General features: G+C 36.1%; 3 protein-coding genes across 3 annotated transcripts; 2 read left to right on the plus strand and 1 right to left on the minus strand.

Annotated features, from left to right (window-relative positions):
• Nucleotides 1-609: 609 nt before the first annotated feature.
• LOC130710843 (glucan endo-1,3-beta-glucosidase 5) lies at nt 610-2,693 on the plus strand. Its single transcript, XM_057560218.1, has 2 exons — nt 610-1,134; nt 1,413-2,693. Exons 1-2 carry the CDS (start codon nt 710-712, stop codon nt 2,542-2,544), a joined length of 1,557 nt encoding a protein of 518 aa, XP_057416201.1. The 5' UTR covers nt 610-709; the 3' UTR covers nt 2,545-2,693.
• Nucleotides 2,694-2,833: 140 nt separating this feature from the next.
• LOC130710842 (transcription factor IIIB 60 kDa subunit-like) lies at nt 2,834-5,267 on the minus strand. The gene has a single exon (XM_057560216.1). It carries the CDS (start codon nt 5,026-5,028, stop codon nt 3,217-3,219), a length of 1,812 nt encoding a protein of 603 aa, XP_057416199.1. The 5' UTR covers nt 5,029-5,267; the 3' UTR covers nt 2,834-3,216.
• Nucleotides 5,268-15,684: 10,417 nt separating this feature from the next.
• Nucleotides 15,685-21,268, plus strand: LOC130709867 (uncharacterized). The gene is made up of 6 exons (XM_057558998.1): nt 15,685-16,833; nt 18,882-18,979; nt 19,777-19,801; nt 20,217-20,337; nt 20,425-20,559; nt 20,721-21,268. Exons 1-6 carry the CDS (start codon nt 16,320-16,322, stop codon nt 20,929-20,931), a joined length of 1,104 nt encoding a protein of 367 aa, XP_057414981.1. The 5' UTR covers nt 15,685-16,319; the 3' UTR covers nt 20,932-21,268.
• Nucleotides 21,269-22,703: the final 1,435 nt, after the last annotated feature.

Genomic DNA, 22,703 nt, shown 5'->3' on the forward strand with positions numbered 1-22,703 from the left:
ATGTTCAGACCTTTAATGTGGACCTTACACCTTTCTATTGAAGACGTGTTGGAGGTACAGAAAGGTGACTGAATTTATGAATCATAATCGATATGTCACTGCTAGTTTTTGCGATTTTATATTTTCTTTTTAATGTTTTGTCCGTGCGTATCATGTACGATGATGGGTTAAAATTGAGCTGAATCTTGCTAACCCTTGAAGTGAGAATTCCAATCAAACACGGCAAATGAACATTAAAAAAATTAAGTAGAATATACAGAGAAATTGGGTTAATAATAGGATCAACTTTCTTCACATGATCAAAGAAATTGTTTTATTTTCTAAAGCTTTTTTCTTAGTTCAGTCATAATTTTTAAAATGGCACTTGATTCTGACAAGATCCATGGGCAAGCCCAAATTCAGCAAGGAATATGGAATAAAAATGAAAATAAACTAAGGCTTACCTTTATAGTAGTAGTACAATCTGAATTTTGAGTTGCCTTTTAGTTTGATTCTACCTTTCTTTGCTAGATCGTTAATCTCCAGTTCCTAAGTCCTTCCACGTATGCATTTTCAAGGGGATAAAAAAGGCTATACCTTGGTGTCATCCATTGGGTTTTGGTATCGCATGCTTTGTTGAGTTTTCATTCAATTCTTTACGTAACTTTCTACTGAATAAAAGGACACTTTTTTCTTAAATTATATATTCAGAATCATAAGCTTCATATAGATGAGGTGTTGGGACAGAGGGGACTCAGAAAAAGAGTTAAGCCAAGGCAGGAAAAGGAAAAGAAAAGAAAAAGACCATATGGGCACCCAACATTTTACTACGTGCTTTTTGTTAGCACTTTGCATACTAAGCCAAGGTTTTGCAAAAGGTGCTCTTGGCTTTGCTTGTAACTGGGGAACGCGTTTGACGCATCCTCTTCCAGCTGAAGTAACTGTGAAACTCTTGAAGGACAATGGATTCAACAAAGTGAAGCTCTTTGAAGCGGATCCAATGGCACTGAAGGCTCTTGGGAATTCTGGCATTCAGGTCATGGTTGGTATTCCTAATGATCTCTTGCAATCCCTTGCTAGCAGTGTTGATGCTGCAATTGCATGGGTTAGCCAAAATGTATCTTCTTACATATCCAAAGTTGGGGTTGATATAAGGTAATAATATATAGTACTATGCTTATTGTGCTATAAATTCATAACTTTGTTTGAGGAAACTTAAAAGTCAATTCCGATATTTGAACACCCCAATAATATCGACATTCGACATATATTTCATTTTGCTCGTGTATCTTTTCTTTCTATCAAATCATACCATATATCACATTTATACTTCTCTTTCTGATCCGCACCCGATTAGGGTGTCTGCAAAACACGCTCACTTAAAAGTTCCAAGTGAAGTGCATTTTTGAATTAGTGTTTTGTAAAATTCATAGGTATGTTGCTGTGGGCAATGAAGCTTTTCTCAAAACATACAATGGTCGATTTGTGCAATCCACTTTTCCAGCCATCAAAAACATTCAAGCAGCTCTCATAAAAGCTGGATTAGGAAGGCAAGTGAAGGTGACAACTCCTTTAAATGCTGATGTCTACCAGAGTGATAGTGGTCTTCCATCAGGAGGAAACTTCAGGCCAGACATTCAAGACCAAATGATCTCCATAATCAAGTTTCTCAGCCAAAGCAATTCCCCTCTCACTTTCAACATCTACCCTTTCCTCAGCCTTGATGCAGATCCCAATTTCCCAAAGGAATTTGCCTTCTTTGATGGTTCTGCAGCCCCTGTAGTTGATGGCCCCATATCTTACACCAATGTCTTTGATGCCAACTTTGACACTCTTATTTCAGCTCTTGAAAAAAATGGTTTTGGCTCAATGCCTGTGATAATTGGTGAGGTTGGTTGGCCTACTGATGGATCAGCCAATGCCAACATCAAGAGTGCTCAGAGATTCAATCAAGGCTTAATTGACAGAATAGTGAAAAAACAAGGAACTCCAAAGAGACCCACCCCACCAGAAATCTATGTTTTTTCACTTGTTGATGAGGATGCCAAGAGCATTGAACCAGGCCCTTTTGAGAGACACTGGGGAATTTTCAATTTTGATGGATCAATCAAATACCCTTTGAATCTTGGTGGAGGAAAATCACTAGTTGCTGCAAAGGGGGTGAGGTATTTGACAAAGCAATGGTGTGTCATGTCAACTCAAGCAAATCCTTCAGATTTGGCAGATAGTATGAGCAAAGCATGCACTTATGCTGATTGCACCTCTCTTGCTCCTGGTGCTTCTTGCAGTGGGCTTGACACAAAAGGAAACGCTTCATATGCATTTAACATGTACTATCAAACCATGGATCAGCGCAAAGATTCATGTCAATTCAATGGTCTTTCAGTGATTACTAACATTGATCCTTCACCTCCTCAAGGTACTTGCAAATTTAGGATCATGATCGATGTGGGGAAGCATGAAAGTAAGCCCACTTCTTTGGCAGCACCAAAAAGTGAGATAAACTCAATGGTCATGCTGGTTTCAAGCTTCATGTTCACTGTCATGCTATTTCTATTTATTTAGTTCTATTTGTACTGTGCAGAGTGTCAAAATTTCAACATTCTTTTTCTTTTTTTGAGGCACGTTCTTGCTTTCATTTGTCTCTAGCATGCTGACCAAAAAAGTATGTATAAATTGATCTTATTCTTCATAGTGACTCTCATTTTTTAAAATTTTAATCCCCAGCCATATTGTGGTGCTATTGTCTCAACTTCTTTAGTCTGTTGGTGTTGCAAATTTGCATAATAGACAATAACAAATTTATACTTAGGATTTAATTTATAAGGCAGGAGCATGGTAAAAGATAATACAATACACATGAATCCAATCATATCTCAATATTATTTTTTTAGACAAACTGAACACCAAAATTTCATCAGATGGTAAGGTTGATTAACGAGTTTGGTAAATAACTACATGATGAGAAGCAATTGTAACTAACTTCAAAGCTCTCAAGACACATGGAATTAAGGCTGTGACTATTGATTGGACGAAAATGAAATTCTAATGCAGAGTAGTCATAGTGAAGGACTCAAGGACAGAGGATGTAAAACTAATCAGTGATTCTAGTCTCTTGGATGACTCTCAGATAGTCAGAATCCAAAGATTTCTGGTGCCAGGCACTGCCAGCCATGTTGAAAATGGGATTCCAGAGTCACAAATAACTAAAGTAGAAAGAGCCTAAGGAACCATTAACTAATAATCAAAGCTGTACCCATCATCCTCATAGTCATATGCCTCGTCGGCATTTCCATAATAATCTCCGTGCATATCGTCATCCTCAAACTCGTCCACTGATCCCAGTTCATCATCTTGTATCTTGTCCCCAAACTTGGACTTCAAATTATCTTGATCATCAGAGGGTATCTCAAATCGTACTTTCTTGGGATTCTCTGGAGCAACAGGTTCATCAAATAATGATTGCAAGAGATCATAGTTGACTTTGTTACTGAGCCTCTTTGTTCTCAACATTTGCTTAGTGGCCTCTGCAGCAGATTGAGGAGGACCCAAGCTTTTTGCCTCTTCGGCTCGTCTCTTTTTCATTTCCTTTCTCGATTTTGCCACAGATGCAGCAGTAGATTCAGCAAACTCTCTCGCTGCAAGCAAATCCTCAGAACAGTTTTCGAAATTCGCCTCAAAAGCTTTCTTAGCAGCTGCTGCAGCTGCTTCCTTGACTGCTTGTTCCTCTAGATATTCTCTGTTCATCTTTTCCCAAATAATTTTCTTAAAATGCTTTTCCTGCTCACTGTGAAGGTAGCCATTAACCTCCAGATCATCAATATCTGAAAGACTTTCTGATTCTTCATCGTCAGTTTTCGCATTCATATCATCTTCCCTATGTGACTCATCATGCTCACAATTAATACTTTCAGGCTGAGAGGCATGCAAATTTTTGTCTAGTCGACTCTCACATGATGCTTCATTTGTTGCTTTCACCAAATCTTCATTGGATTTCTTGGCGCTTTCTTCAGAATGTAATTTTGCAGAACGCTGGAATGCAGGAGGATCCAAACCACCACTAAGTCCACCAGAGAGTTTCTCAAAATCCTTGTAACATGTTTCACATAACCCAAGAGCAAAATAGGGCACTTTACCACTAGCCTTGTGTTCACATAGTAGATCCTTTGAACCTTCACCTTCACCATTTGGTATTTTAACAGGAGCAGGATTGTTTTCAAGCTCCTTCGCCATCGTATTCAACTCCTCAACTGTCAAGCTAGCAGATTCTGTATTTTCAAATTCCACCAACCGCTTAGTCAACGTCGCTTCACATACATGGACAATTCTTTGAATCTCCGACTTAGATTTTTTCCAACCATTAGCAAGAGCAGCCACGTACAATGCTGCACCACATAACCCGCCCGGCTTCCTCCCCGTCGTCATCCAGTCGCGTTTCATGCTAGCAATAATATTGAGTGCAGTTTGAGTGACACAAACATTCCTATGGTTCAACAAACTCGTCGTATATTTAAAAATAAAAAGACTAGGATCCACAGGCTTTTGAACAATGGGGTGCTCTTCAAGACTCAACAATTTACAAAGCTGCAAGAAAACTGCACCTAGAACATACACATTAGTCCTTAAATAATTCGAAAAATCAATAAGAAGGTATGGCTTATTATTTTGCCGGAACGCGATATATAAGCAAGATGCCTGTACTAGTTCCGATCGACGTCCCTTGGTGAAATTTCTCTCAAGTCCTATTCTATAGAAAGCTAAAGCTTGGTTGAACATATTTTCATCATCCACTCCAAGGCTGCAACTCATAGCTTTGATATATGCATGAGCATTGTCTAAAGTCCTTTGCCGCGAGGCGGAGAATTCACTTTGGATTGAACTTACACACTGGCCTGATATTCTGCTCTGCCCAGATGAATCCTTTGTAAAGCCAGGATCATCAGAATAATAAAACTCCTCCAATACCTTCCCACATAGTCTACAACATAGTTTTTTATCGGGGGTTCGATCTCCGGGAACGTTTTTCAAACAGTGACTACAAAACACCATTGTTTACTTTGTCAATTAATTAACACTGTCTGCAATTGACACTGTGATATATGCTGGTTGATTAAATACCCGAAATCAGTGAAACGGAGATTTTGATCACTTGCAAGAAGAGGAAGAAGAAGAAGAACGGAGCAGCGGAACCCGGTGGAGGTGGTGGTGGACTCGCGCGCCGGCGGCAGACACAAGCGGAACGGGATGGCAGTGTTCAAAGGCTTCAAACACGAAACCCTTTTTTCTCAAACCTAGGTGAAACCGTGAAACCATATCTCTTTATATTTATAAACCGAGCGTTAACCATCAATCAATCAATCAATCAGATTTTTAAATATTGAGTTCAATTTTGATGATCGTGAACCGTTAATCAATCAGATTTTAAAAATTTATCATATCAGTAATTTAATTAAATAAATCATTTATCTTTCTCACATTTACAAAATTTAATTGGTTAACCGTGTAAAAAAACTTTACATGGTAACATGCATTTTTTTCTCTTTTAATAAGATGATTATGTAAATAATGTTATTTAGTACAAATGATTTATGGAATGAGCAGTTTTAAACTCACTTCTCTGATCAAACTCTACTATGTATGGTTAGTGGAGTCTTAATTTTTCTCCAACAACACTACACAACGTTTCTTCGAGAAATTAGTCATAACAAATAACACAATTCTTATGTAAAACTTATTTACAATATCAATGTAAATTAGACCAATTTTCTTTGTTACATAGGAAAATAAAGATTAAAAAAAACTATGATACAATGTCATGGCACAACGAGGCGATGATCGTGGAGGGAGGTAATCTCCAAATGTCTTGAGAGGTGCTCTCGCGAGAAACTTTCCGAGCAAGCCAATCTACAGCTATATTTCTGTCCCTAGCTATCTGCTTAATAGTCATGCTCAAATCCCAATTCTATATCCGGACTCTCAAAATCGTGTAACCAGTTTATTACACTAAAACCATATATATTGTTTTTTAATATTTTTAAATTATTTTAGAAAATCTTTACAATTCATAAATAGCAGTATTCAGAAAACCAGAACGGCCGTTCAAGGCTTCAAGCACAAAACCCTTTTTCTCAAAACCTAAAGTGAAGTGAAACTGTGAAATATATCTCTTTATATTATAATTTAAATTTAATTATAACATGATAAACTTAGAGATTCTAATTAAATTACTATGTAAAACTTATTTACAAAGTCAATCTATAGTAATTAGACCAATTTATTACACTACAAACATATATATTATTTTTTAATATTTTTAAATTTTAGAAAATCCTTACCGTTCATAGTGTCCTTTTTTTCTTTGATCAACCATAACGCTTAGTACAATAATTATAGAACGAAAGATTAATCTCACTAGGGGTGTAAGCGGTACAATTCGATACGCAAACCTAATCAAACCCATCGAATTCGAACGCATTATGGTGGGTTGGATTTCATCATTGGTTCGGACCGAATTTTTTTTACTGCATCCGATCACCATCGGTTCGGGTAATAGATTCGAGGATTGAAAAAACGATGAATCTGAACCAAACCAGTAGTATTGAGTTTTTTTTTTTTTTACTTGAGACCAAAGATTGCAACACATTACATAATTTACATTTGACGAGATATATGGAGACATGCTCACTGCTGTTTAACATTATGCTTCCTATTTTATTTTTATGACAACTTGGAGAGTAAAAATACTTTAGGACCTAAGTTAATATTTCTTTTTTATGTTAAGATTTACATTATATTGCCTATTTATATTTGTATCAAAAATGTTAGTTTTAGTATGTTTATATTATATCATATGCGTTATGATATTATCGAATGTTGTTCTTTTGGATATGTTGAATTATATGAAGTTTCTATATTTTTTATAATTTTTTACTGTTTTAGATTAATATTTGTGCAAAATTTAAAATATTAATTTTTTTATTCTTAATATTATAATTCGAACCGAACCAATTCAATTGAGATCGAGTAAATTCGGTTCGATTCCAAAATAAAAAATCATAAAATTTAGGCTTAATACATCAGAAGGCCCCTCGAATTGTAAAGGGAATCAGTTTCAGGACCTGTAAAATTTATGCATCAAATTGGGTCCCTAAGAAATTTTTTTTAATTCAATTAAGGTCAAAGTGTGCCAGCTGGTGATGTGGCTCGATTTTTAACCCACTCAGCATTTCCACTTGGCTTTTTCGTTTTTTTTAATACAATTAATTCCAAATCTTTTTTTTGATTCCAACTAACTTAATAAAAAACTTAATCTAACCTAATAACTTAAAAAAATCAACTCTAATCAAATACTAATTCCTAATCTAATATGAGAATCCCCAATTAAGCCCTGACTATTCATCTTCATTCTTCAGCCCCAATTTCAACCCTAGAGTGGAAGAAGATAGAACCATCTTCTCCCCAGAACCCTAGTTCTCCATCTTCAGCTGCCACCCCTTCCTCTCCCCTCACCTTCTATCATCTTTCTCTTTCTCTCTCTCCCAAGGCCATGGTTGAATGATTGTGGTGCCTTTAACAAAGCCACCACTGAACCCATAAACCCACCTCACCCTCAAATGTTATCTGGTCTTACTATCATTGATAATCCATCTCAGAAGAAGGTAAAGGATGATGAGGAAGAGTCCAAAGAGGCCGACGAGCATGTAAACGACAGCGAAGATGCGGTCAACGCTGGCGTCGGGGTAGATGTAGGAGAAGTAATCGACGGTGGTGATGAAATCGTTCCATGGAAGCATGTAACCGAGGCCGAGGGTGAAGTAGATGATGTATGCTAACTGCCATTTGTCTTCTGGAACCTTCTTCGCCGGCGATGAACCGGAACCCGAAGGTAGAAGGAGGCTCGATTCGCTGAAACCCATTTCAGTTCAGTTCCGTTTGGGTTCGGGTCGGTGCCTATTTATGGTCAGGAGTCAATGTCAATAGAGCAAATGCTATCTGGTCTTATTATCATTGATAATCCATCTTAGAAGAAGGAGTCGTGAAGCCTATGTAGTGCAAATCTGCTGGGAGAAGGATGAAGCCTAGCCCTTGTAGAGATGTATCAACAAAGCCTTCTAATCTGACATGGATGTGCCGAGTCGGTGAACCAAGCTTTTTGCTATGTGAGATGTGTGTTTTAAAAGAAAATCTAGAAGACTTACTTTGCTTTCTCTGTTGTCCTGTTTCTATCTAAGGCGTGGACTACATTGTTTCTCCCTTAGATGTTTCCTTTTTCTGATTTGGTTCTCTTTAGATAGTGTTGATGTTTGTTTCTATCTAAGGTTATTTGATTTCGATGTTCTGGGTTGATGTTGTGTTCTGGAAATTGAGTGATTTTAGATTAGAGATTTTATTAAGTTTTTTATTTTTTTATGCTTTAATATGAGTTGGAATTAAAAAATAAAGTTTTATAATTTTTTAATTAAAAAAAAAATATAAAAGCCACGTGTAATTGATGACTAGGACAAAATTGAAGTCTGGCAGCATTTGGCCTTAATTGAATTAAAAAAAAATTCTTAGGGACCCAATTTGATGCAAAAATTTTACGGGTCTTGAAACTGATTCCTTTTACAATTTCAGGGGTCTTCTGATGTATTAAGCCTAAAATTTAAATATATTCAAACCGAACACGTTTGATTAGTTAAACACCATAAAATGGATCCAATTATACCCTTAAAATCTCACGGTTGTGTGTAATAATGTCCCCTCAACCGCTCAATATTGACATAACTATACTTTTCGATGTGCGTCCATGAGCAACCGCCTTCCACTTTTCAATTTCAATGATGATCAAGACTCAAGAGCACATATTGATAAATCATTTGCACCAAATAGAGAGGAAAAATATCAATAAGATTACTTCCAAATCCTTATAACTCTTTATATTGATAATCTTCTTATTAATTCAAAAATATTAAATATTTTTCCATGTTAAAGAAATTAAACATATGCAGAAATATTGTTAGATATTTAGAAGAAATATTGTTAGATATTTAGGAGATGATGCAGTTTACTTGGTCATCGACCAGAAATAATGGTTTGGCGAGTCGTTTGGACAGATGGTTGCTTTCAGAGGAGGTGATGCTGCGATTTGAAAATCTGTCGCAACAAGCGTTGTCCTGGGGAACCTCTGATCATAGACCAGTGGCACTCTCGTTGGGCCTAGAGGATTTCGGACCAAAGCCTTTCGCCTTCTTTAATCACTGGCTGCAGGAAGAGGGTTTCAATGATTTAGTCGAGGGTTGGTGGAAATCCACAGTGGTGGAAGGGTGGGGTGGTTATGTATTGCTGAAAAAATTATCAGAACTGAAAGGAAATATAAATCAATGGCGGAAGATGAGGGGGGTGTGGGGGGTGAACCGTATTCGCGAATTGGAGGAAAAAGTGCATGAGGTTATGACCAGAATGGAGATGGAAGGCTCGTCTGAGGAACTGAGAGCCGAGCGGATAATAATCGTGATAGAGCTATGGAAACAGTATAGAGCGGAGGAGGCAGCCTGGATACAGAAATCAAGATTACGATGGGCTAAAGAAGGGGACAGAAATACCCGCTTTTATCATCGGGTCACAAAAGAAAGAGCAGCAAGGCGGAGTTTAAAAGGGCTGCATGTGGAGGGGCAGATTTTGACACAACCAGATCATATTAAGGATGCAGTGCGTCGGCATTTCCAAAACTTCTTTACATCACCTTCTTCGCATCGGCCTCGTATTCGTTGCAACAACTTGCATAAGGTAGAGTCGGAGGCTAATGATTTTTTGGAGGCAGAATTCTCTTCTGAAGAGGTTTGGGAGGCAGTCAAGAGTTGTGATGCAAATAAAGCGCCAGGTCCGGACGGTTTTACTATGGCATTTTTCAAACAATTCTGGTATCTGATCAAAGATGATATGATGAGGTTCTTCACTGAATTTCATGCTAATGGGAAATTAGTCAGAGGGCTAAATTCGGCATTCATAGCTCTGATACCGAAGGGCAACCAACAAGAATCAATGTCGGACTACAGGCCAATCAGTCTGATAGGGGGCGCGTATAAGCTATTGGCTAAGGTTTTAGCAAACAGACTAAGGGAGGTAATGCCGGGTTTATTGACACAAAATCAGTTCGCGTTTACAAAAGGTAGACAAATTGTTGATTGCTGTTTTATTGCGCATGAGATAGTGGATACCTTGAAAAGAAAAGAGGGGGTGGTTTATTACTGAAGGTAGATTTCGAAAAAGCTTATGATAATGTTGAATGGAATTTCCTGCTGGATGTGCTAAAGGCAATGGAATTTGGCGAAAAATGGCGGATGTGGATGAAAACTTGTGTGTCAACGGCTACTCTAGCTGTTTTAGTCAATGGATCACCGACTGACTTTTTCCGAATTCAGAAAGGGTTGAGGCAAGGGGACCCCCTTTCACCATTGTTGTTTAATCTCTGTGTTAATGGGTTGTCCTGCATGCTAAATCAGGCACTAGTAGGGGAGAGCCCATGTGGTGTGGTAGTTGGTGGAGGAATCAGATTAAATCACTTGCAATTTGCAGATGATGCATTGCTTTTTTGTGAGGGAGACCTGGGTCAGGTGAAGCGTCTTGCGATGGTAATGGAAGTATTCTTGTTTGTATCAGGTTTGAAGGTTAACTTTCGTAAATCATCTCTGATTGGTGTCAACACTCCTCATGAGGTGGAGGCTCAGGCTGCAATGATTCTTGGTTTCAATAGAGAACAATTACCAGTGGTTTACTTGGGGCTTCCGCTGGGTGGGAATCCAGGAAGAGTAGCCTTCTGGAAACCGGTAATTGATAGAATGGCAATTAGGCTGGCAAGCTGGAGCTCAAAATTCTTATCACTGAGCGGCCGAGTAGTTATGTTAAAATCAGTAATTGGGGCCATTCCACTATATTACATGTCCGTCTTTAGAGCCCCAAAAGGTGTAGTTCAAGAGATGGAAATGATGATGAGGCGCTTTTTGTGGGGGGGATCTGCTGGAAATCGCAAAATTGCTTGGGTGGCATGGGCTGACATTTGCAAAAGTGTGCGATATGGCGGTCTTGGGATTGGTTCCCTTGAGTGGAAAAATAAAGCTTTGTTGCTCAAATGGTTCTGGAGGTTTGGTTCATAGGAGAATGCGATGTAGAAAAGACTAATTTGTGTCAAATTTGGCTTGCCTGAGCAGTTTGTCATGCCGCACCTAGATGGGGTGCGAGCTACTTCTGGATCGTGTATAGCAAGGGCCTTGATGCTTCTGTGGAGGGAACAAAATGCGTTGGTAAGTGAATTCATTAATGGCTTAGCTTGCCAGGTCGGAAATGGAAGGGGAACGCGGTTTTGGAGTGATGTTTGGTGTGGCGTTTCGTCGCTGCAGATGATGTTTCCCAGGCCTTATGCATTGTCTTTAAACAAGGGGGCAGCAGTGGCAGATGTAGGAAATTGGGTTGAGGGGAGGTGGGAATGGAACTTGAGCTTCCGGAGGAGCTTTTTTGATTGGGAATTAGATCAGTATCATAATCTTTTGCAGCTGATACAGTTTTTTGCATCAAAAAGAGGTTCAGATAAGCTGTTCTGGAAAGGGGATGAGATGGGTATTTACTCGGTGAAAGGTCTATGTAGTGCTTTGGAGGAAAAATGGTTTACAGAAGCTGGTTGGGTGGTATCTAGGCAATTGAGAAAAATGGTGCCTGCGAAGGTGTCTACGTTCATGTGGCAACTACAGTTGGATCGAATAGCAACTAAGGCTGGCCTTCTGTCAAGAGGTTTCAGCCTTCCAGATGAAGGTGTTTGCAGCCTATGTGTGGCAGATTTAGAGACATCTTCCCATCTGTTTCTTCACTGTAAGGCGATATGGTTTGCATGGTGTGAAATCATAAAGAGAGAAGGGACTTGTTGGGTCATGCCTCATTCTGTAAAGGACCTTCTGCTGATGTGGCCTGAGCTAAAGGTTAAATCTGATGTCATCTTATGGGATATGACTCCCTTCGCGTTATGCTGGTCAGTGTGGGTGGAGCGGAATGACATGGTGTTTAATGACAAGATATTCAGTGCTGAAGCTGTTTGGGACATGCATCTTGCTCGTATCACAGGATGGGTGAGAGCGTGGTGGAATCATTGTCCTTACAGTGCAAATCAAATTGTCTTGGGATTTCAGCATATTTCGCTGCCTAGAAAGAAAAAGATGCGTACGGTGCAGCAATGGGTTCCTCCCGCTGCGCCAATCCTAAAGTTTAATGTGGACGGGTCGACACTAGGAGGCCCAGGTAGGAGTGGGGTGGGTGGGGTGTTGAGAGACTATCGGGGGGTGGCGCTGGGTTATTTTGCTTTGGAGGTGGGTCAAATGTGGGCTTTTGAGGCTGAAGTACATGCGATCTATCATGCTCTTCTGTTCTGTAAGCAGTTCAATTTCACAACGGTAGTTATTGAAAGTGATTCGAAAGTGGCAGTTCGTTGGGTGGGGAGCAACGAGAGGAGACCATGGAGGCTTTTTCAGCTACTGTATAAAATTGATCAACTTATGCCTTCAGTGAACTGTTTAGGGGTTAGGCACACTCTCAGGGAGGCTAATGAGGTAGCTGATTTTTTGGCCAAGAGTGGGAGGGATGGCAGAGTGGTGCTGTGGCAGTTGTGTAACTGAAGTATTCTTTTCCTACCATTGTGTTGTCTGGTTTACTGCATTGCATCATTGGTATCTAGTTAAGTTGTGCAGGGATTAATTTATTCTCTGTCTTTGAAGGATTTAACTATTGCAGATCATGGTTTCTATACAATGCGGTGGTACAGTATTAAAACAAGGTTATTTAGCTGAGGCATTATGACAATATCATGACTATTCTGGGAGCTGGTGCTGTGTTGCATTATTTTGATTGAGCAGAAGGGGACTAATATGGTTCGTGGGATCAGCTGCTGGACTTATAATATGGAGGTTACATACTAATATGGTGTTTCATTCTTGGCCAGATGTATTTGCATGTAGTTTGGCTTATTGTACTTGCTATCTAAATATATGATTAGGTGTGGTCTGATGAGGTTATGTTCAGTCTTAGGAGAGATATTTTAATTTGATTCCATTTGTAAGGGATGACCTCTTTGTGATTTGGGTACTCTTTTTCCTTACCTAGGATTTTTCTCATTGGGTTTTTCCTAGGAAGGTTTTAATGAGGCCCTATCTCAAAGTTTCTTTGTGGTCATTGGGTGAGGTTTGTTCACTCTAGTTGAGCAGGTTTGCTAGTTGTTGGTCATGTTTCTTTGCCTGTTTTAGGGCCTTCAATAATATGAATTTTGTTGTCAAAAAAAAAATTAGGAGATATTTAGGAGGAAAACATGGTAAGGAGGAGAAGTAATTTACCAAAATAATAAAAAAAATCATCATTATGACAATAGGTTAGGATAAATGTCGGTATACTACACTCTTTTTCATCTAACAACAAAAAAAAATTACTACACATTTTTATAAAAATAAAGATAATAGTTGAAAAAAGACAAACATATTTTCAACGCACCATTGACATCCAATTATATTGGGCTACATAAAATCTCATTCTAGAAACAATTACATTTCTTATTTCTTTGAATTAAAATAAAAAATTGTTTTCTCAGTTTTTTTTATATAGCCTATACACAGTAACACATAATTTAAATCCAAAAATAATAGGAGGGATACGATTAATGATTTATAAAAAATGAATATAGAGAAAAATAAAGAAAAATAAGTGTTTTAAAATTTAAAAATTGAGACAAAAAAATGTATTAGTTTATGGTACATATAATTGTTTTCTAAACGGATGACCATATCCGTAAAAGAAAAAAAATCAGAACATCATAAGTATTTTGCATAACCAATAAGATAAAACAATTGACAGATAATAAAAAAATAGTTTCTTAGACATTAAGGACCTGTTTGGTGGTCAGGATAAGATATGATAGGATATGATATATGAATATGATAGCAACAGGATAGGATAAGAACATGATAGACTCTTATCATATCTTGTGTTTGAGATGCACATGATAAGGACATGATATGATAAGGAAAAATGTATCAGATTTATATTTGAATAAAAAATACATTTAAAATTGATCATTCTATTAAATTTAATTTATTTACATTTTAATGAATGAGTCTATATTTTAAAATAAATAAAATTAATTTAAATTTTATTAATTAGCCTATTTTATTGTTTTGAATATAGTATTTTAAATAAAATTATGCAGTTAACCAATTGGTTTTCACTTAGTTGTGACACGTGATAATTAACAATAAAATTAACTAAATTAAGAATATTTTTATTTCAAAATTACTTTAGAATTAAATTATAAATTATTATATAAGTAGTTTTAAATAATAGGAGATGAAAATAAAGAATTAATCTATTACTATTAAAAAAATCAATATTTGTAATCAATGGTTTACACTTAATTTTGACATGTGATAAACAATAAAAATTAATTAAATTAAAAATATTATTATTTCAAAAATACTTTATATTTAAATTATTATATAAGTAGATAAATAACTTTTAAATAATAGGAGATAAAATATTAAATTAGCTTATTATTATTAATAAATCAATATTTGTAAGTGAATAGTCTATTTTACTATTTATGAATAATAATCTCATTTATTTTAGTTAAATTAATAATTTTATATTTATTAATTAATATTATTATAAATTATAAATTATAAATTATAAATTATATAATATTAAAATAAATTAATTGGAGTTAGATACTAAAAGAAAATATATAACTGGTATCCTATCATGTTCTATTCTAGCTCCCCCCTCAGGATAACTTTTATACATGATTGACAGGATATGATAAGAGACATGATAATGTTATCCTATCCTGCTAACGCAACAAACAACAGATAACAACAGGATATGATTATTATCCTGTCCTATCATATTCTGTCCTGGTCACCAAACGGACCCTTAGTATGAAGTTCGATTATGGACATTATGTAGTATGTATAAAGAACCATTATTAAGAAATGTCATACATTCATTTAATATGATCTCAAAATTTGAGGAGACAATCTCATGAACTATGAAGCACGAACTCTGACACAAACACCGAATACGACACGACATCGGTACCGTGACACGACTAAAATTCAAAAAGCAAGAGACGGGGACACCGCAAATATATATACATATATATCTTAGTATTTCTTTATCAAGTTATTGTCATAAAAAAAGCTTAGGAAATCGCTTTGATGTTTTATGTGTAAAAAAGCTAATTGTTCATTATTTTATTGATCATCATTGAAAATGTCTTTGACTCTAATTCTTCAAGTAATATATTAGCAATTTCTTTCATACTTCACTCTTAATTTTTTTTTTGAAAAATAAGTGTCCTAAAATGTATTAGCAATTTCTTTCATACTTTTTTAATCGGACACCGCGATAAAATGTCTGACACGTGTTGTGTAGGTATCGTACGTGTATCGATTCGTGTTGTTGTCTTTTTTTTTTATAGGTAAATGTTAGTTGTTAGAACTTAGAATTATAAATGTTAGTAAATTAATCCCTTCTCCGGGTTCGAACCTGGGACCCATCATTTTTCATTCCACCCCACCCTTACATCCTTAGCTCTTACTACTTGAGCTATTTTTCGGGGACTCGTGCGGTGTTCGACACCGGAACACGCCATATTTGAGAGTTGTCTGACAATTAAGTACGGTGATACTTACGGAAAAAAGAAATTCTAAAGACTAAAGAGTGAGTGATAGGCTATAGTACCAAAACTTTGTAATGATCTTCCTCTTTCCTCTTTTGCTTTCAGATGTTTTCTCTTCAAATTTCCCCCTAAACTCAACACAGCCTCTTCAATTAATCTAATTCTATTGTGGGAATCTCAATGCATGTCAATGCCTATATATACTTTCCCAATGCAATGATTCTATATAAGGAAACCAAACAAATACCACAATCTCAATCTAGCTACTGCATTAAGCACTGTGTTGTGAATTGTGATCATCAAGCATCTTCTGTAAACCCAACCAAAATTTCTCAGCTTTTCCATCATTTCCATTCACCCTCAATGTTCTCTCTTCTGGGTATTTGTTTAATTAATCCAATGCATGTCAAAATTTGATTTTTAATTCCCTAGAATTTCCCCAATTTAAAATCTAGGGTTCATGTCGGTTGATTCCCATTTCCTCCGGATGAAATTGACCGAGAAAAAACACCGGTCCTTGTTAATTGGGCTGTTCAATTCAACCCAATAGATTCTTTTTTGGAAGTGAATATTGCACTTTTTTGGTGAGATTTATCCATTCAATTTTCCTTTTTTGTGCTGATGCTTGATATAAAAGCACAATTCTGAAGTTATTATGTCTAGATTCAAGAATTCTGAAGCCCTTGTTGTTGTTGCTCGCTTCGCTCTGCATCAACCCAACCTTCACATTCCAATGGCCAATTTGATGGGCTTTGATCCTTGTTTCCGATTGAACAGGGCCTTTTCCCAGTACCCTGCTCTTCCTGCTGCTGATCGTGGAACCTACATTTCTTCGCCATTTCTCCGAAATCTGGCTTGTGCTAATGTTTTTGGGGGTAAGAGAAGTGTTGGATTGGGTCCTAAGGGTTGCAGCTTTGTTACCAGTGGTGGCATTGGTAGTAAGTTTGCTGTGAGGGCTAATGCAGGGCCTCGCGGCTTTGCTACTCGTCGTGACGAGCCAATGCTAGCTGGTTTGGAGCAAGGGAATTCTGTTAGGGATGGTGATGGTGATGCTGCTGTGGTTAAGGTGGATGATGGATCACTGAGTGGAAGCCCTACTGAGCCTGCTAGCTTCGGTGATCAGCGTTTGTTGTCGCAGAAACTTGTTGTTGCTGTTGATGTTGATGAGGGTATGTATGCAATTGTATATGCTTGTTCAAGTTCTTTTTATTATGATGTTGATCAGCATTTGTCCCAGAAACTTGTTGTTGCTGTTGATGTTGGTGAGGGTATGCATGCAATTGTATATGCTTGTTCAACTTCTTTTTATTATGATGTTGATCAGCATTTGTCCCACAAACTTGTTGCTGTTGATGTTGATGAGGGTATGTATGCAATTGTAAATGCTTGTTCAACTTCTTTTTACTATGATGTTGATCAGCATTTGTCCCACAAACTTGTTGTTGCTGTTGATGTTGATGAGGGCATGTATGCAATTGTATGTGCTTGTTCAACTTCTTTTTATTATGATGTTGATCAGCATTTGTCCCAGAAACTTGTTGTTGCTGTTGATGTTGATGAGGGTACCTTTCATTCTTGTTGTAGCCACTCATCTTTGTCACTTGCCATGAAGATCGCAAATAAAAAACTCTAGTTGTGGAGTTTCTTGACTCAAATTGATAATCTCGTGACCTTTCCTTTGCGTTCGAAATTGATTACACAACTTGTTCCCACATGCGTCACCAATTTTTTTTCTAAAATCTGAGCTAGTAGATACTCATGATCTTTAGTGGTGGTGCATTGTCCTATGCAATTGCATGTGTTTGTGCCACTTCTTGTTTTGTTTTTAATATCATAGCATGTCTTCGATTTTAGGTACACATTTCACGAGTGGGAGAGGGAACCATATGTATGCTTAACTGGTAGAATATATATAGCTTCTGATTGATGGATGTAGTTTAGTTTAGTTCTTTCTATCCTTTGCTGATTTTATGAATTCTGGGATAGGAGGCTTGGTATGTGAATTCAAAATGTATTTGGATGTTGTGTAATGGGGTTGAAGCACCCCTTGTGCTTCCTAGTTTTCAATATATTCATTTGACTTTCTGAAAAAAAAAATCATAGCATGTCTTCAAAGTTTTATATGTTTTGCACCATTACTTTATCGACTTGAATTATGAAGACCTTGTGCAGAATCTTGACTGTGGCACTGATATGTTGATCCGTTTTTTTGGATTCGTGCTGATAGATAGCTGCAAAATTCTTGTCTAGCTTAGGGCTTGATTAATAGTGTCATTCTTGAGCAGTATGACTTGGGTTTTCCTTGCTAATGTGAATAAACTCAACTCTTATTTATTGTTTGGATTTCAGTTTGCAAAACAAAGTTTGAGTGAATGTGGGTTTGCAAAACAGAGTTTGGGTCAAAGTGGGTTGTTGTAATGTGATTTATGTTTGGATACTTTTATTTCAAAATGGAGTTTGGGGTTTAAAGTGTGTTAGATGAATGTAGAAGTCACAATTTGGTGAGTTGAGATGAAAGTTGGTTTGGGGCTAAAAGTGGGTTGGGTGAATGTGGTTTTTAATTTGCCAATCATAGTGGCACAAAGTTACATAAGAGCCAAAATACTTTTGGATGCCCCAACTGAAAATCAAACACACCCTAAATAATGATTACTTGTCAACTCTGTGTGTGTATAATGATTGATGATCCCCTACATTCACAGTGTGTGTGATAAAATAACAATAACAACAATCAAATTATTTTCCCTTTTGGTGGGGTTAGCTACATGGATTAAATGTTGCCGTAAAGTCTTGTCATGAACCGAGTCTAGAGATAGATCATTCAAATCTATATCTCTCTTAATGGTTAGACATGTAGTTATTCCTGGTTTTCCTATGTTTCTAGTTATTTATTGGACTGTTCTCTTCTCTCTTTACCGGTGTTTCTATGTGTCGTTTTCATAAGTGTCTGAATTATCTAATTCTACAATTTCTTCAATGCAGTCTATCCATATGTTTTCTTTGGTGATTTCATTTTTTATTTTATTTTGCATTGTGTAAATACTCTCCATTAGTCCATTGTAATATTTTCATCTTTGTCGCATTGTACCACCTTAAATTATCTTTGTTTCTTTTCTTGATTTTTTACTCTATTGTAGATTTGCTAATACAGTTTTTTTATCATCCACTTTTGTTTTTTCTGATGTGTATGTTGCTCGTGTTCTTTTTTTGTGAGCAGTATTAGGAAATTTCGTGTCGGCACTCAACAAGTTCATTGCAGATCGATATTCATCAAATCATTCACTTTCTGAATATCATGTGTACGAGTTCTTTAAGGTATTATTTGTTCGCTTATTTGTTACTTCTATATCTTCATGATACGAGTTTGAGTTTTGCAAATTTTTAATAATATTAAACAATGTAAATGAAGAGGAACTTGCATGTTCTTCCAGAGGCTGATTTTTGCCCCCTATTCATCTTTCATAATAATGTAGCATTAGAATTTTTTTGTCTTCCTTTGAAATTAAACTTGTGCTGCATTAATTTTCTTTGGTGTTTATATTCCAGAATGTAATCTTAATGGTAATCTACTATTAATGATGGTACACATCAAAATCATGGTTTTGTCAGATTGGGGTGTTAGAATTGTGGGTTTCAGTTTCTTTTTCATGTTACCAATAGATTATGAGTGGGGAACTTCCTTTTGCATAATGAGATAGAGTATCATCATTAAATTGCCACTTAAAGTGCTTTATGTGTATTAAGGCTTCATCTTTGTTTTTTTTATACTGTTTCATTTGCCTATGGTACCACAGACGATATCCCGAGACAAAAATGTTGAACCATGTACCTTTAAACATCAGTTAGGGACACTCATATAATTTAATTCATTGATGGCATTAATTCGAATTTCCAGATATTATACTTTCCTCCTTTCTGAGTATGTCTATAATTATTGTCTTGAACTGCAACTTACTGTATGCATCAGGATTGGCTTGTGCACTAGCGGCGCTATTAAAGAAAAATTAACTGCTAAAAGCATAATCTTTACTTTTTACATCTAATGTAAGCCATTGCATATATTTGTGCATGTTAGAATGTGGAGCCTGATGCAACCTTTATTTCTGCTGCAGATATGGAACTGCTCACGCGATGAAGGTAAACTGTGTATCCATCAGACTGCCATATTCTATTTTTCTACAGTTTTGCTCTTAAGTTTCTTATGTAAATCTGTTGGATGATAAAAAAAATCCTTCCCATTTATGATATACCAACTACTTTGTTTTAAGTGTTACTTGTTTTGAAATCTGGAGGATCTTTCTCGCGATCAGATTCTCCATGAATTTAATTGTCAACTGAGTGCAATTCTAATAGTTTTGTTTTCCTGAAAATACAATTTCAACGGGAGCACCCCTAGTAATCCAAAAAAGGGGGACTAATTATTTCAAATGTATGATGTTGGGTTGCTCAAATGGTCAAGCAGTTCAATAATATTCTTATTTTGCCTGATGAAATTATTTTATGCTTCCAAATGACTAATGGACTCGTTCGATATCAAAATCTTGTTCTGCAGCTGATATTCGTGTTCATGAGTTTTTCAAGACACCATACTTCAAATCAGGGATCCACCCTCTCCCAGGTGCTAAGACAGCACTTCAAAAGTTATCAAGATTTTGTAGCCTCTCAGTTGTAACGTATGCTTTTGGCATTGAACTTTTTTCTTCAACCTTCAAAGGCATATTATCAGGATCAACTAACCCAAATTGTTCTTATATGATCAGGTCTCGGCAGAATGTAATTAAGGACCACACAATTGAATGGATAGAGAAGAATTATCCAGGACTCTTTCATGAGATTCACTTTGGTAACCACTTTGCACTTGATGGGTTGTCAAGACCAAAGTCAGAGATTTGTAGGTATGACCCTTAATCCTGCATTTCTGGTGAAGTAGGTACACTTATTCACCTGCATTTCTGTGATTTGGCCTAAAACCTTCATGCTCTTTGTTCAAGTATTCTTCACTAGCTGTTTAGAATGTTTAATTGCTGATAAATTGCTTGGGTACTGCCATTAACAGGTCTTTAAATGCCAAGGTTCTTATTGACGATAACCCAAGGTATGCCACAGAGTGTGCTGAAGCTGGAATTGAAGTCCTACTATTTGATTATGAAAACTCATATCCTTGGAGCAAGAATGAAGCTGTTGACAAGCACCCCTTGGTGACCAAAGTTAAGAACTGGGAAGAAGTGGAACAACAATTGATGTCAGTGATGGCAAGGATTTGTTGAAATTACCCATGTATAATGTACATTCTTGAAGAAGTGAAATCATTTGAGGTGGCTGCAAGGAGACCACCTACAGGGTTATATGGTTAATAAATATATAAATGACATGGTTTAGATTCTTTTTCCCATTTTGAGCAACTTCGATGAAGATTGGAATAGGAAGTTGTTCATTATTGTGGAATTTCTCCTGATTTTACAATATCAATATTTAGTTAGAGATTTGTTCAATGCCTTCCATGAATGGAGACGTGGAATCTGAATCATATGGCTGTAAAATTTTATGACTAATCTTGATCATCAAATTGTATGATCTCTGGTAGTAAACTTTATTGTGGTTTAATCTGTGTTTTGGTCCACTTAGAGCTTGTTTGTTTTATAGTTGTGGTAAAGTTAACTTCAGTTTTTCCAACCTTAACTTCAGTTTTTCAAAATGTCCCTTGACCCTTGTGTTTGGAAAAAGTTTTTTTTTTTTTTTGAAATGGTGTTTGGAAAAAGTTTAAGTAGTATTAACTTCTTCTTTTTTAAATGAAGTAATATTAACTTCATTTCACTTAACCAACTTTTATTTAAGGTAGGTTATAGTTTATGTTTGTATTAATGTTTTGTAATAAGTGAAAGTCCTTTTTGTTAATGGGACAAATATGGTGTTTTTGGCTTTTCAGAACAATGTGCATCGGGAAGCGGGTTAACCACTTTTAACCTACTTTCAATGCTTAACTAGACACGCTCGCTTTTTCATTTTCCAATTTAGTAGTATAATTACATTATTAACCATATTTTCCTTTCTTTACTACTTTTCACTATTACCCACAATATCCAATTTAGTAATTTTATCTTTAAAAATGATTTAACTTTATTCTATCCAAATAACATAAATTTCTCTAAACTTACTTTTACATACCATTTTCGAACACATTCTTAAGCACAAACTTATTATCGTAAACTTTATTTTATCAAATATTAATTCATCAAACTTAATTTTCATATACCATTTTCGAACACATTCTTGAACACAAACTTATTATCGTAAACTTCATTTTATTAAATATTAATTCATCCAACTTAATTTTATTCAACTGTAAAACAAACAAACCCTAATTGTTGGACTTAGTGCGAATTCAAGCCGAAAAATTGTAAAGTAAAATGTATGACATGATGGATAAAGTAGTACTTTGACTCCAAGTCCATCATAATAAAAGTAAAAGACATAGTCTTGGTATATTACCGGTTTACATCTTAAACTGAGAAATCCTATTTTTAAACTTATGACATTTTGCTCGCGAAAAGCTGAAAGATGGTGCATTGGATATCAATAATTAGTTAGAGATTTATTTAATGCCTTCCATGAATGTAGAAGTGGAACATAAATTATATGGTTGTTCAATCTTATGATTAATCGTGCTCATCAAATTGTATGATCTCTTATAGGTACACTTTAATGTCGTTTAATATGTGTTTTGGTCCACTTAACTTTTGGACTTAGTGGAATTTAAGCTTAAAAACAGCAGGTAAAATGTATGTCATGATAGTTGTGCTTCGACTCCGAGTTGATAATGTCAATTAAGAAAAAAAATTGTTCATTTTTTTATACTAAAGTGTGTGTTGATATTCGTTTGCACCGGTGTCAACATAGGCATGAGTCATTTGTAAGTAACATAAGTTAATAGTTTCTCTAATATATAGAAGTTATCTAATCCAGAAGTTGATGTAAAATCTAAGAACAGCAGTATCGCATTCAATGGCGGTTATTTAAACTTTTCTTCAAACCAGCATTT

The sequence above is a fragment of the Lotus japonicus genome, chromosome 4 (genome assembly GCF_012489685.1).
Source record: "Lotus japonicus ecotype B-129 chromosome 4, LjGifu_v1.2".
NCBI classification, from domain to species: Eukaryota; Viridiplantae; Streptophyta; class Magnoliopsida; order Fabales; family Fabaceae; genus Lotus; species Lotus japonicus.

What these genes read in the sequence shown, in the direction of transcription:
- LOC130709867 (XM_057558998.1), top strand. Translation starts at nt 16,320, where the DNA reads ATGTCTAGATTCAAGAATTCTGAAGCCCTTGTTGTTGTTGCTCGCTTC. An exon ending in GAACTGCTCACGCGATGAAG is followed by an intron (nt 19,802 to 20,216) that starts GTAAACTGTGTA and finishes CTTGTTCTGCAG; the next exon opens with CTGATATTCGTGTTCATGAG. An exon ending in CCAAAGTCAGAGATTTGTAG is followed by an intron (nt 20,560 to 20,720) that starts GTATGACCCTTA and finishes TGCCATTAACAG; the next exon opens with GTCTTTAAATGCCAAGGTTC.
- LOC130710843 (XM_057560218.1), top strand. Translation starts at nt 710, where the DNA reads ATGAGGTGTTGGGACAGAGGGGACTCAGAAAAAGAGTTAAGCCAAGGC. An exon ending in AAAGTTGGGGTTGATATAAG is followed by an intron (nt 1,135 to 1,412) that starts GTAATAATATAT and finishes TAAAATTCATAG; the next exon opens with GTATGTTGCTGTGGGCAATG.
- LOC130710842 (XM_057560216.1), bottom strand. Translation starts at nt 5,028, where the DNA reads ATGGTGTTTTGTAGTCACTGTTTGAAAAACGTTCCCGGAGATCGAACC.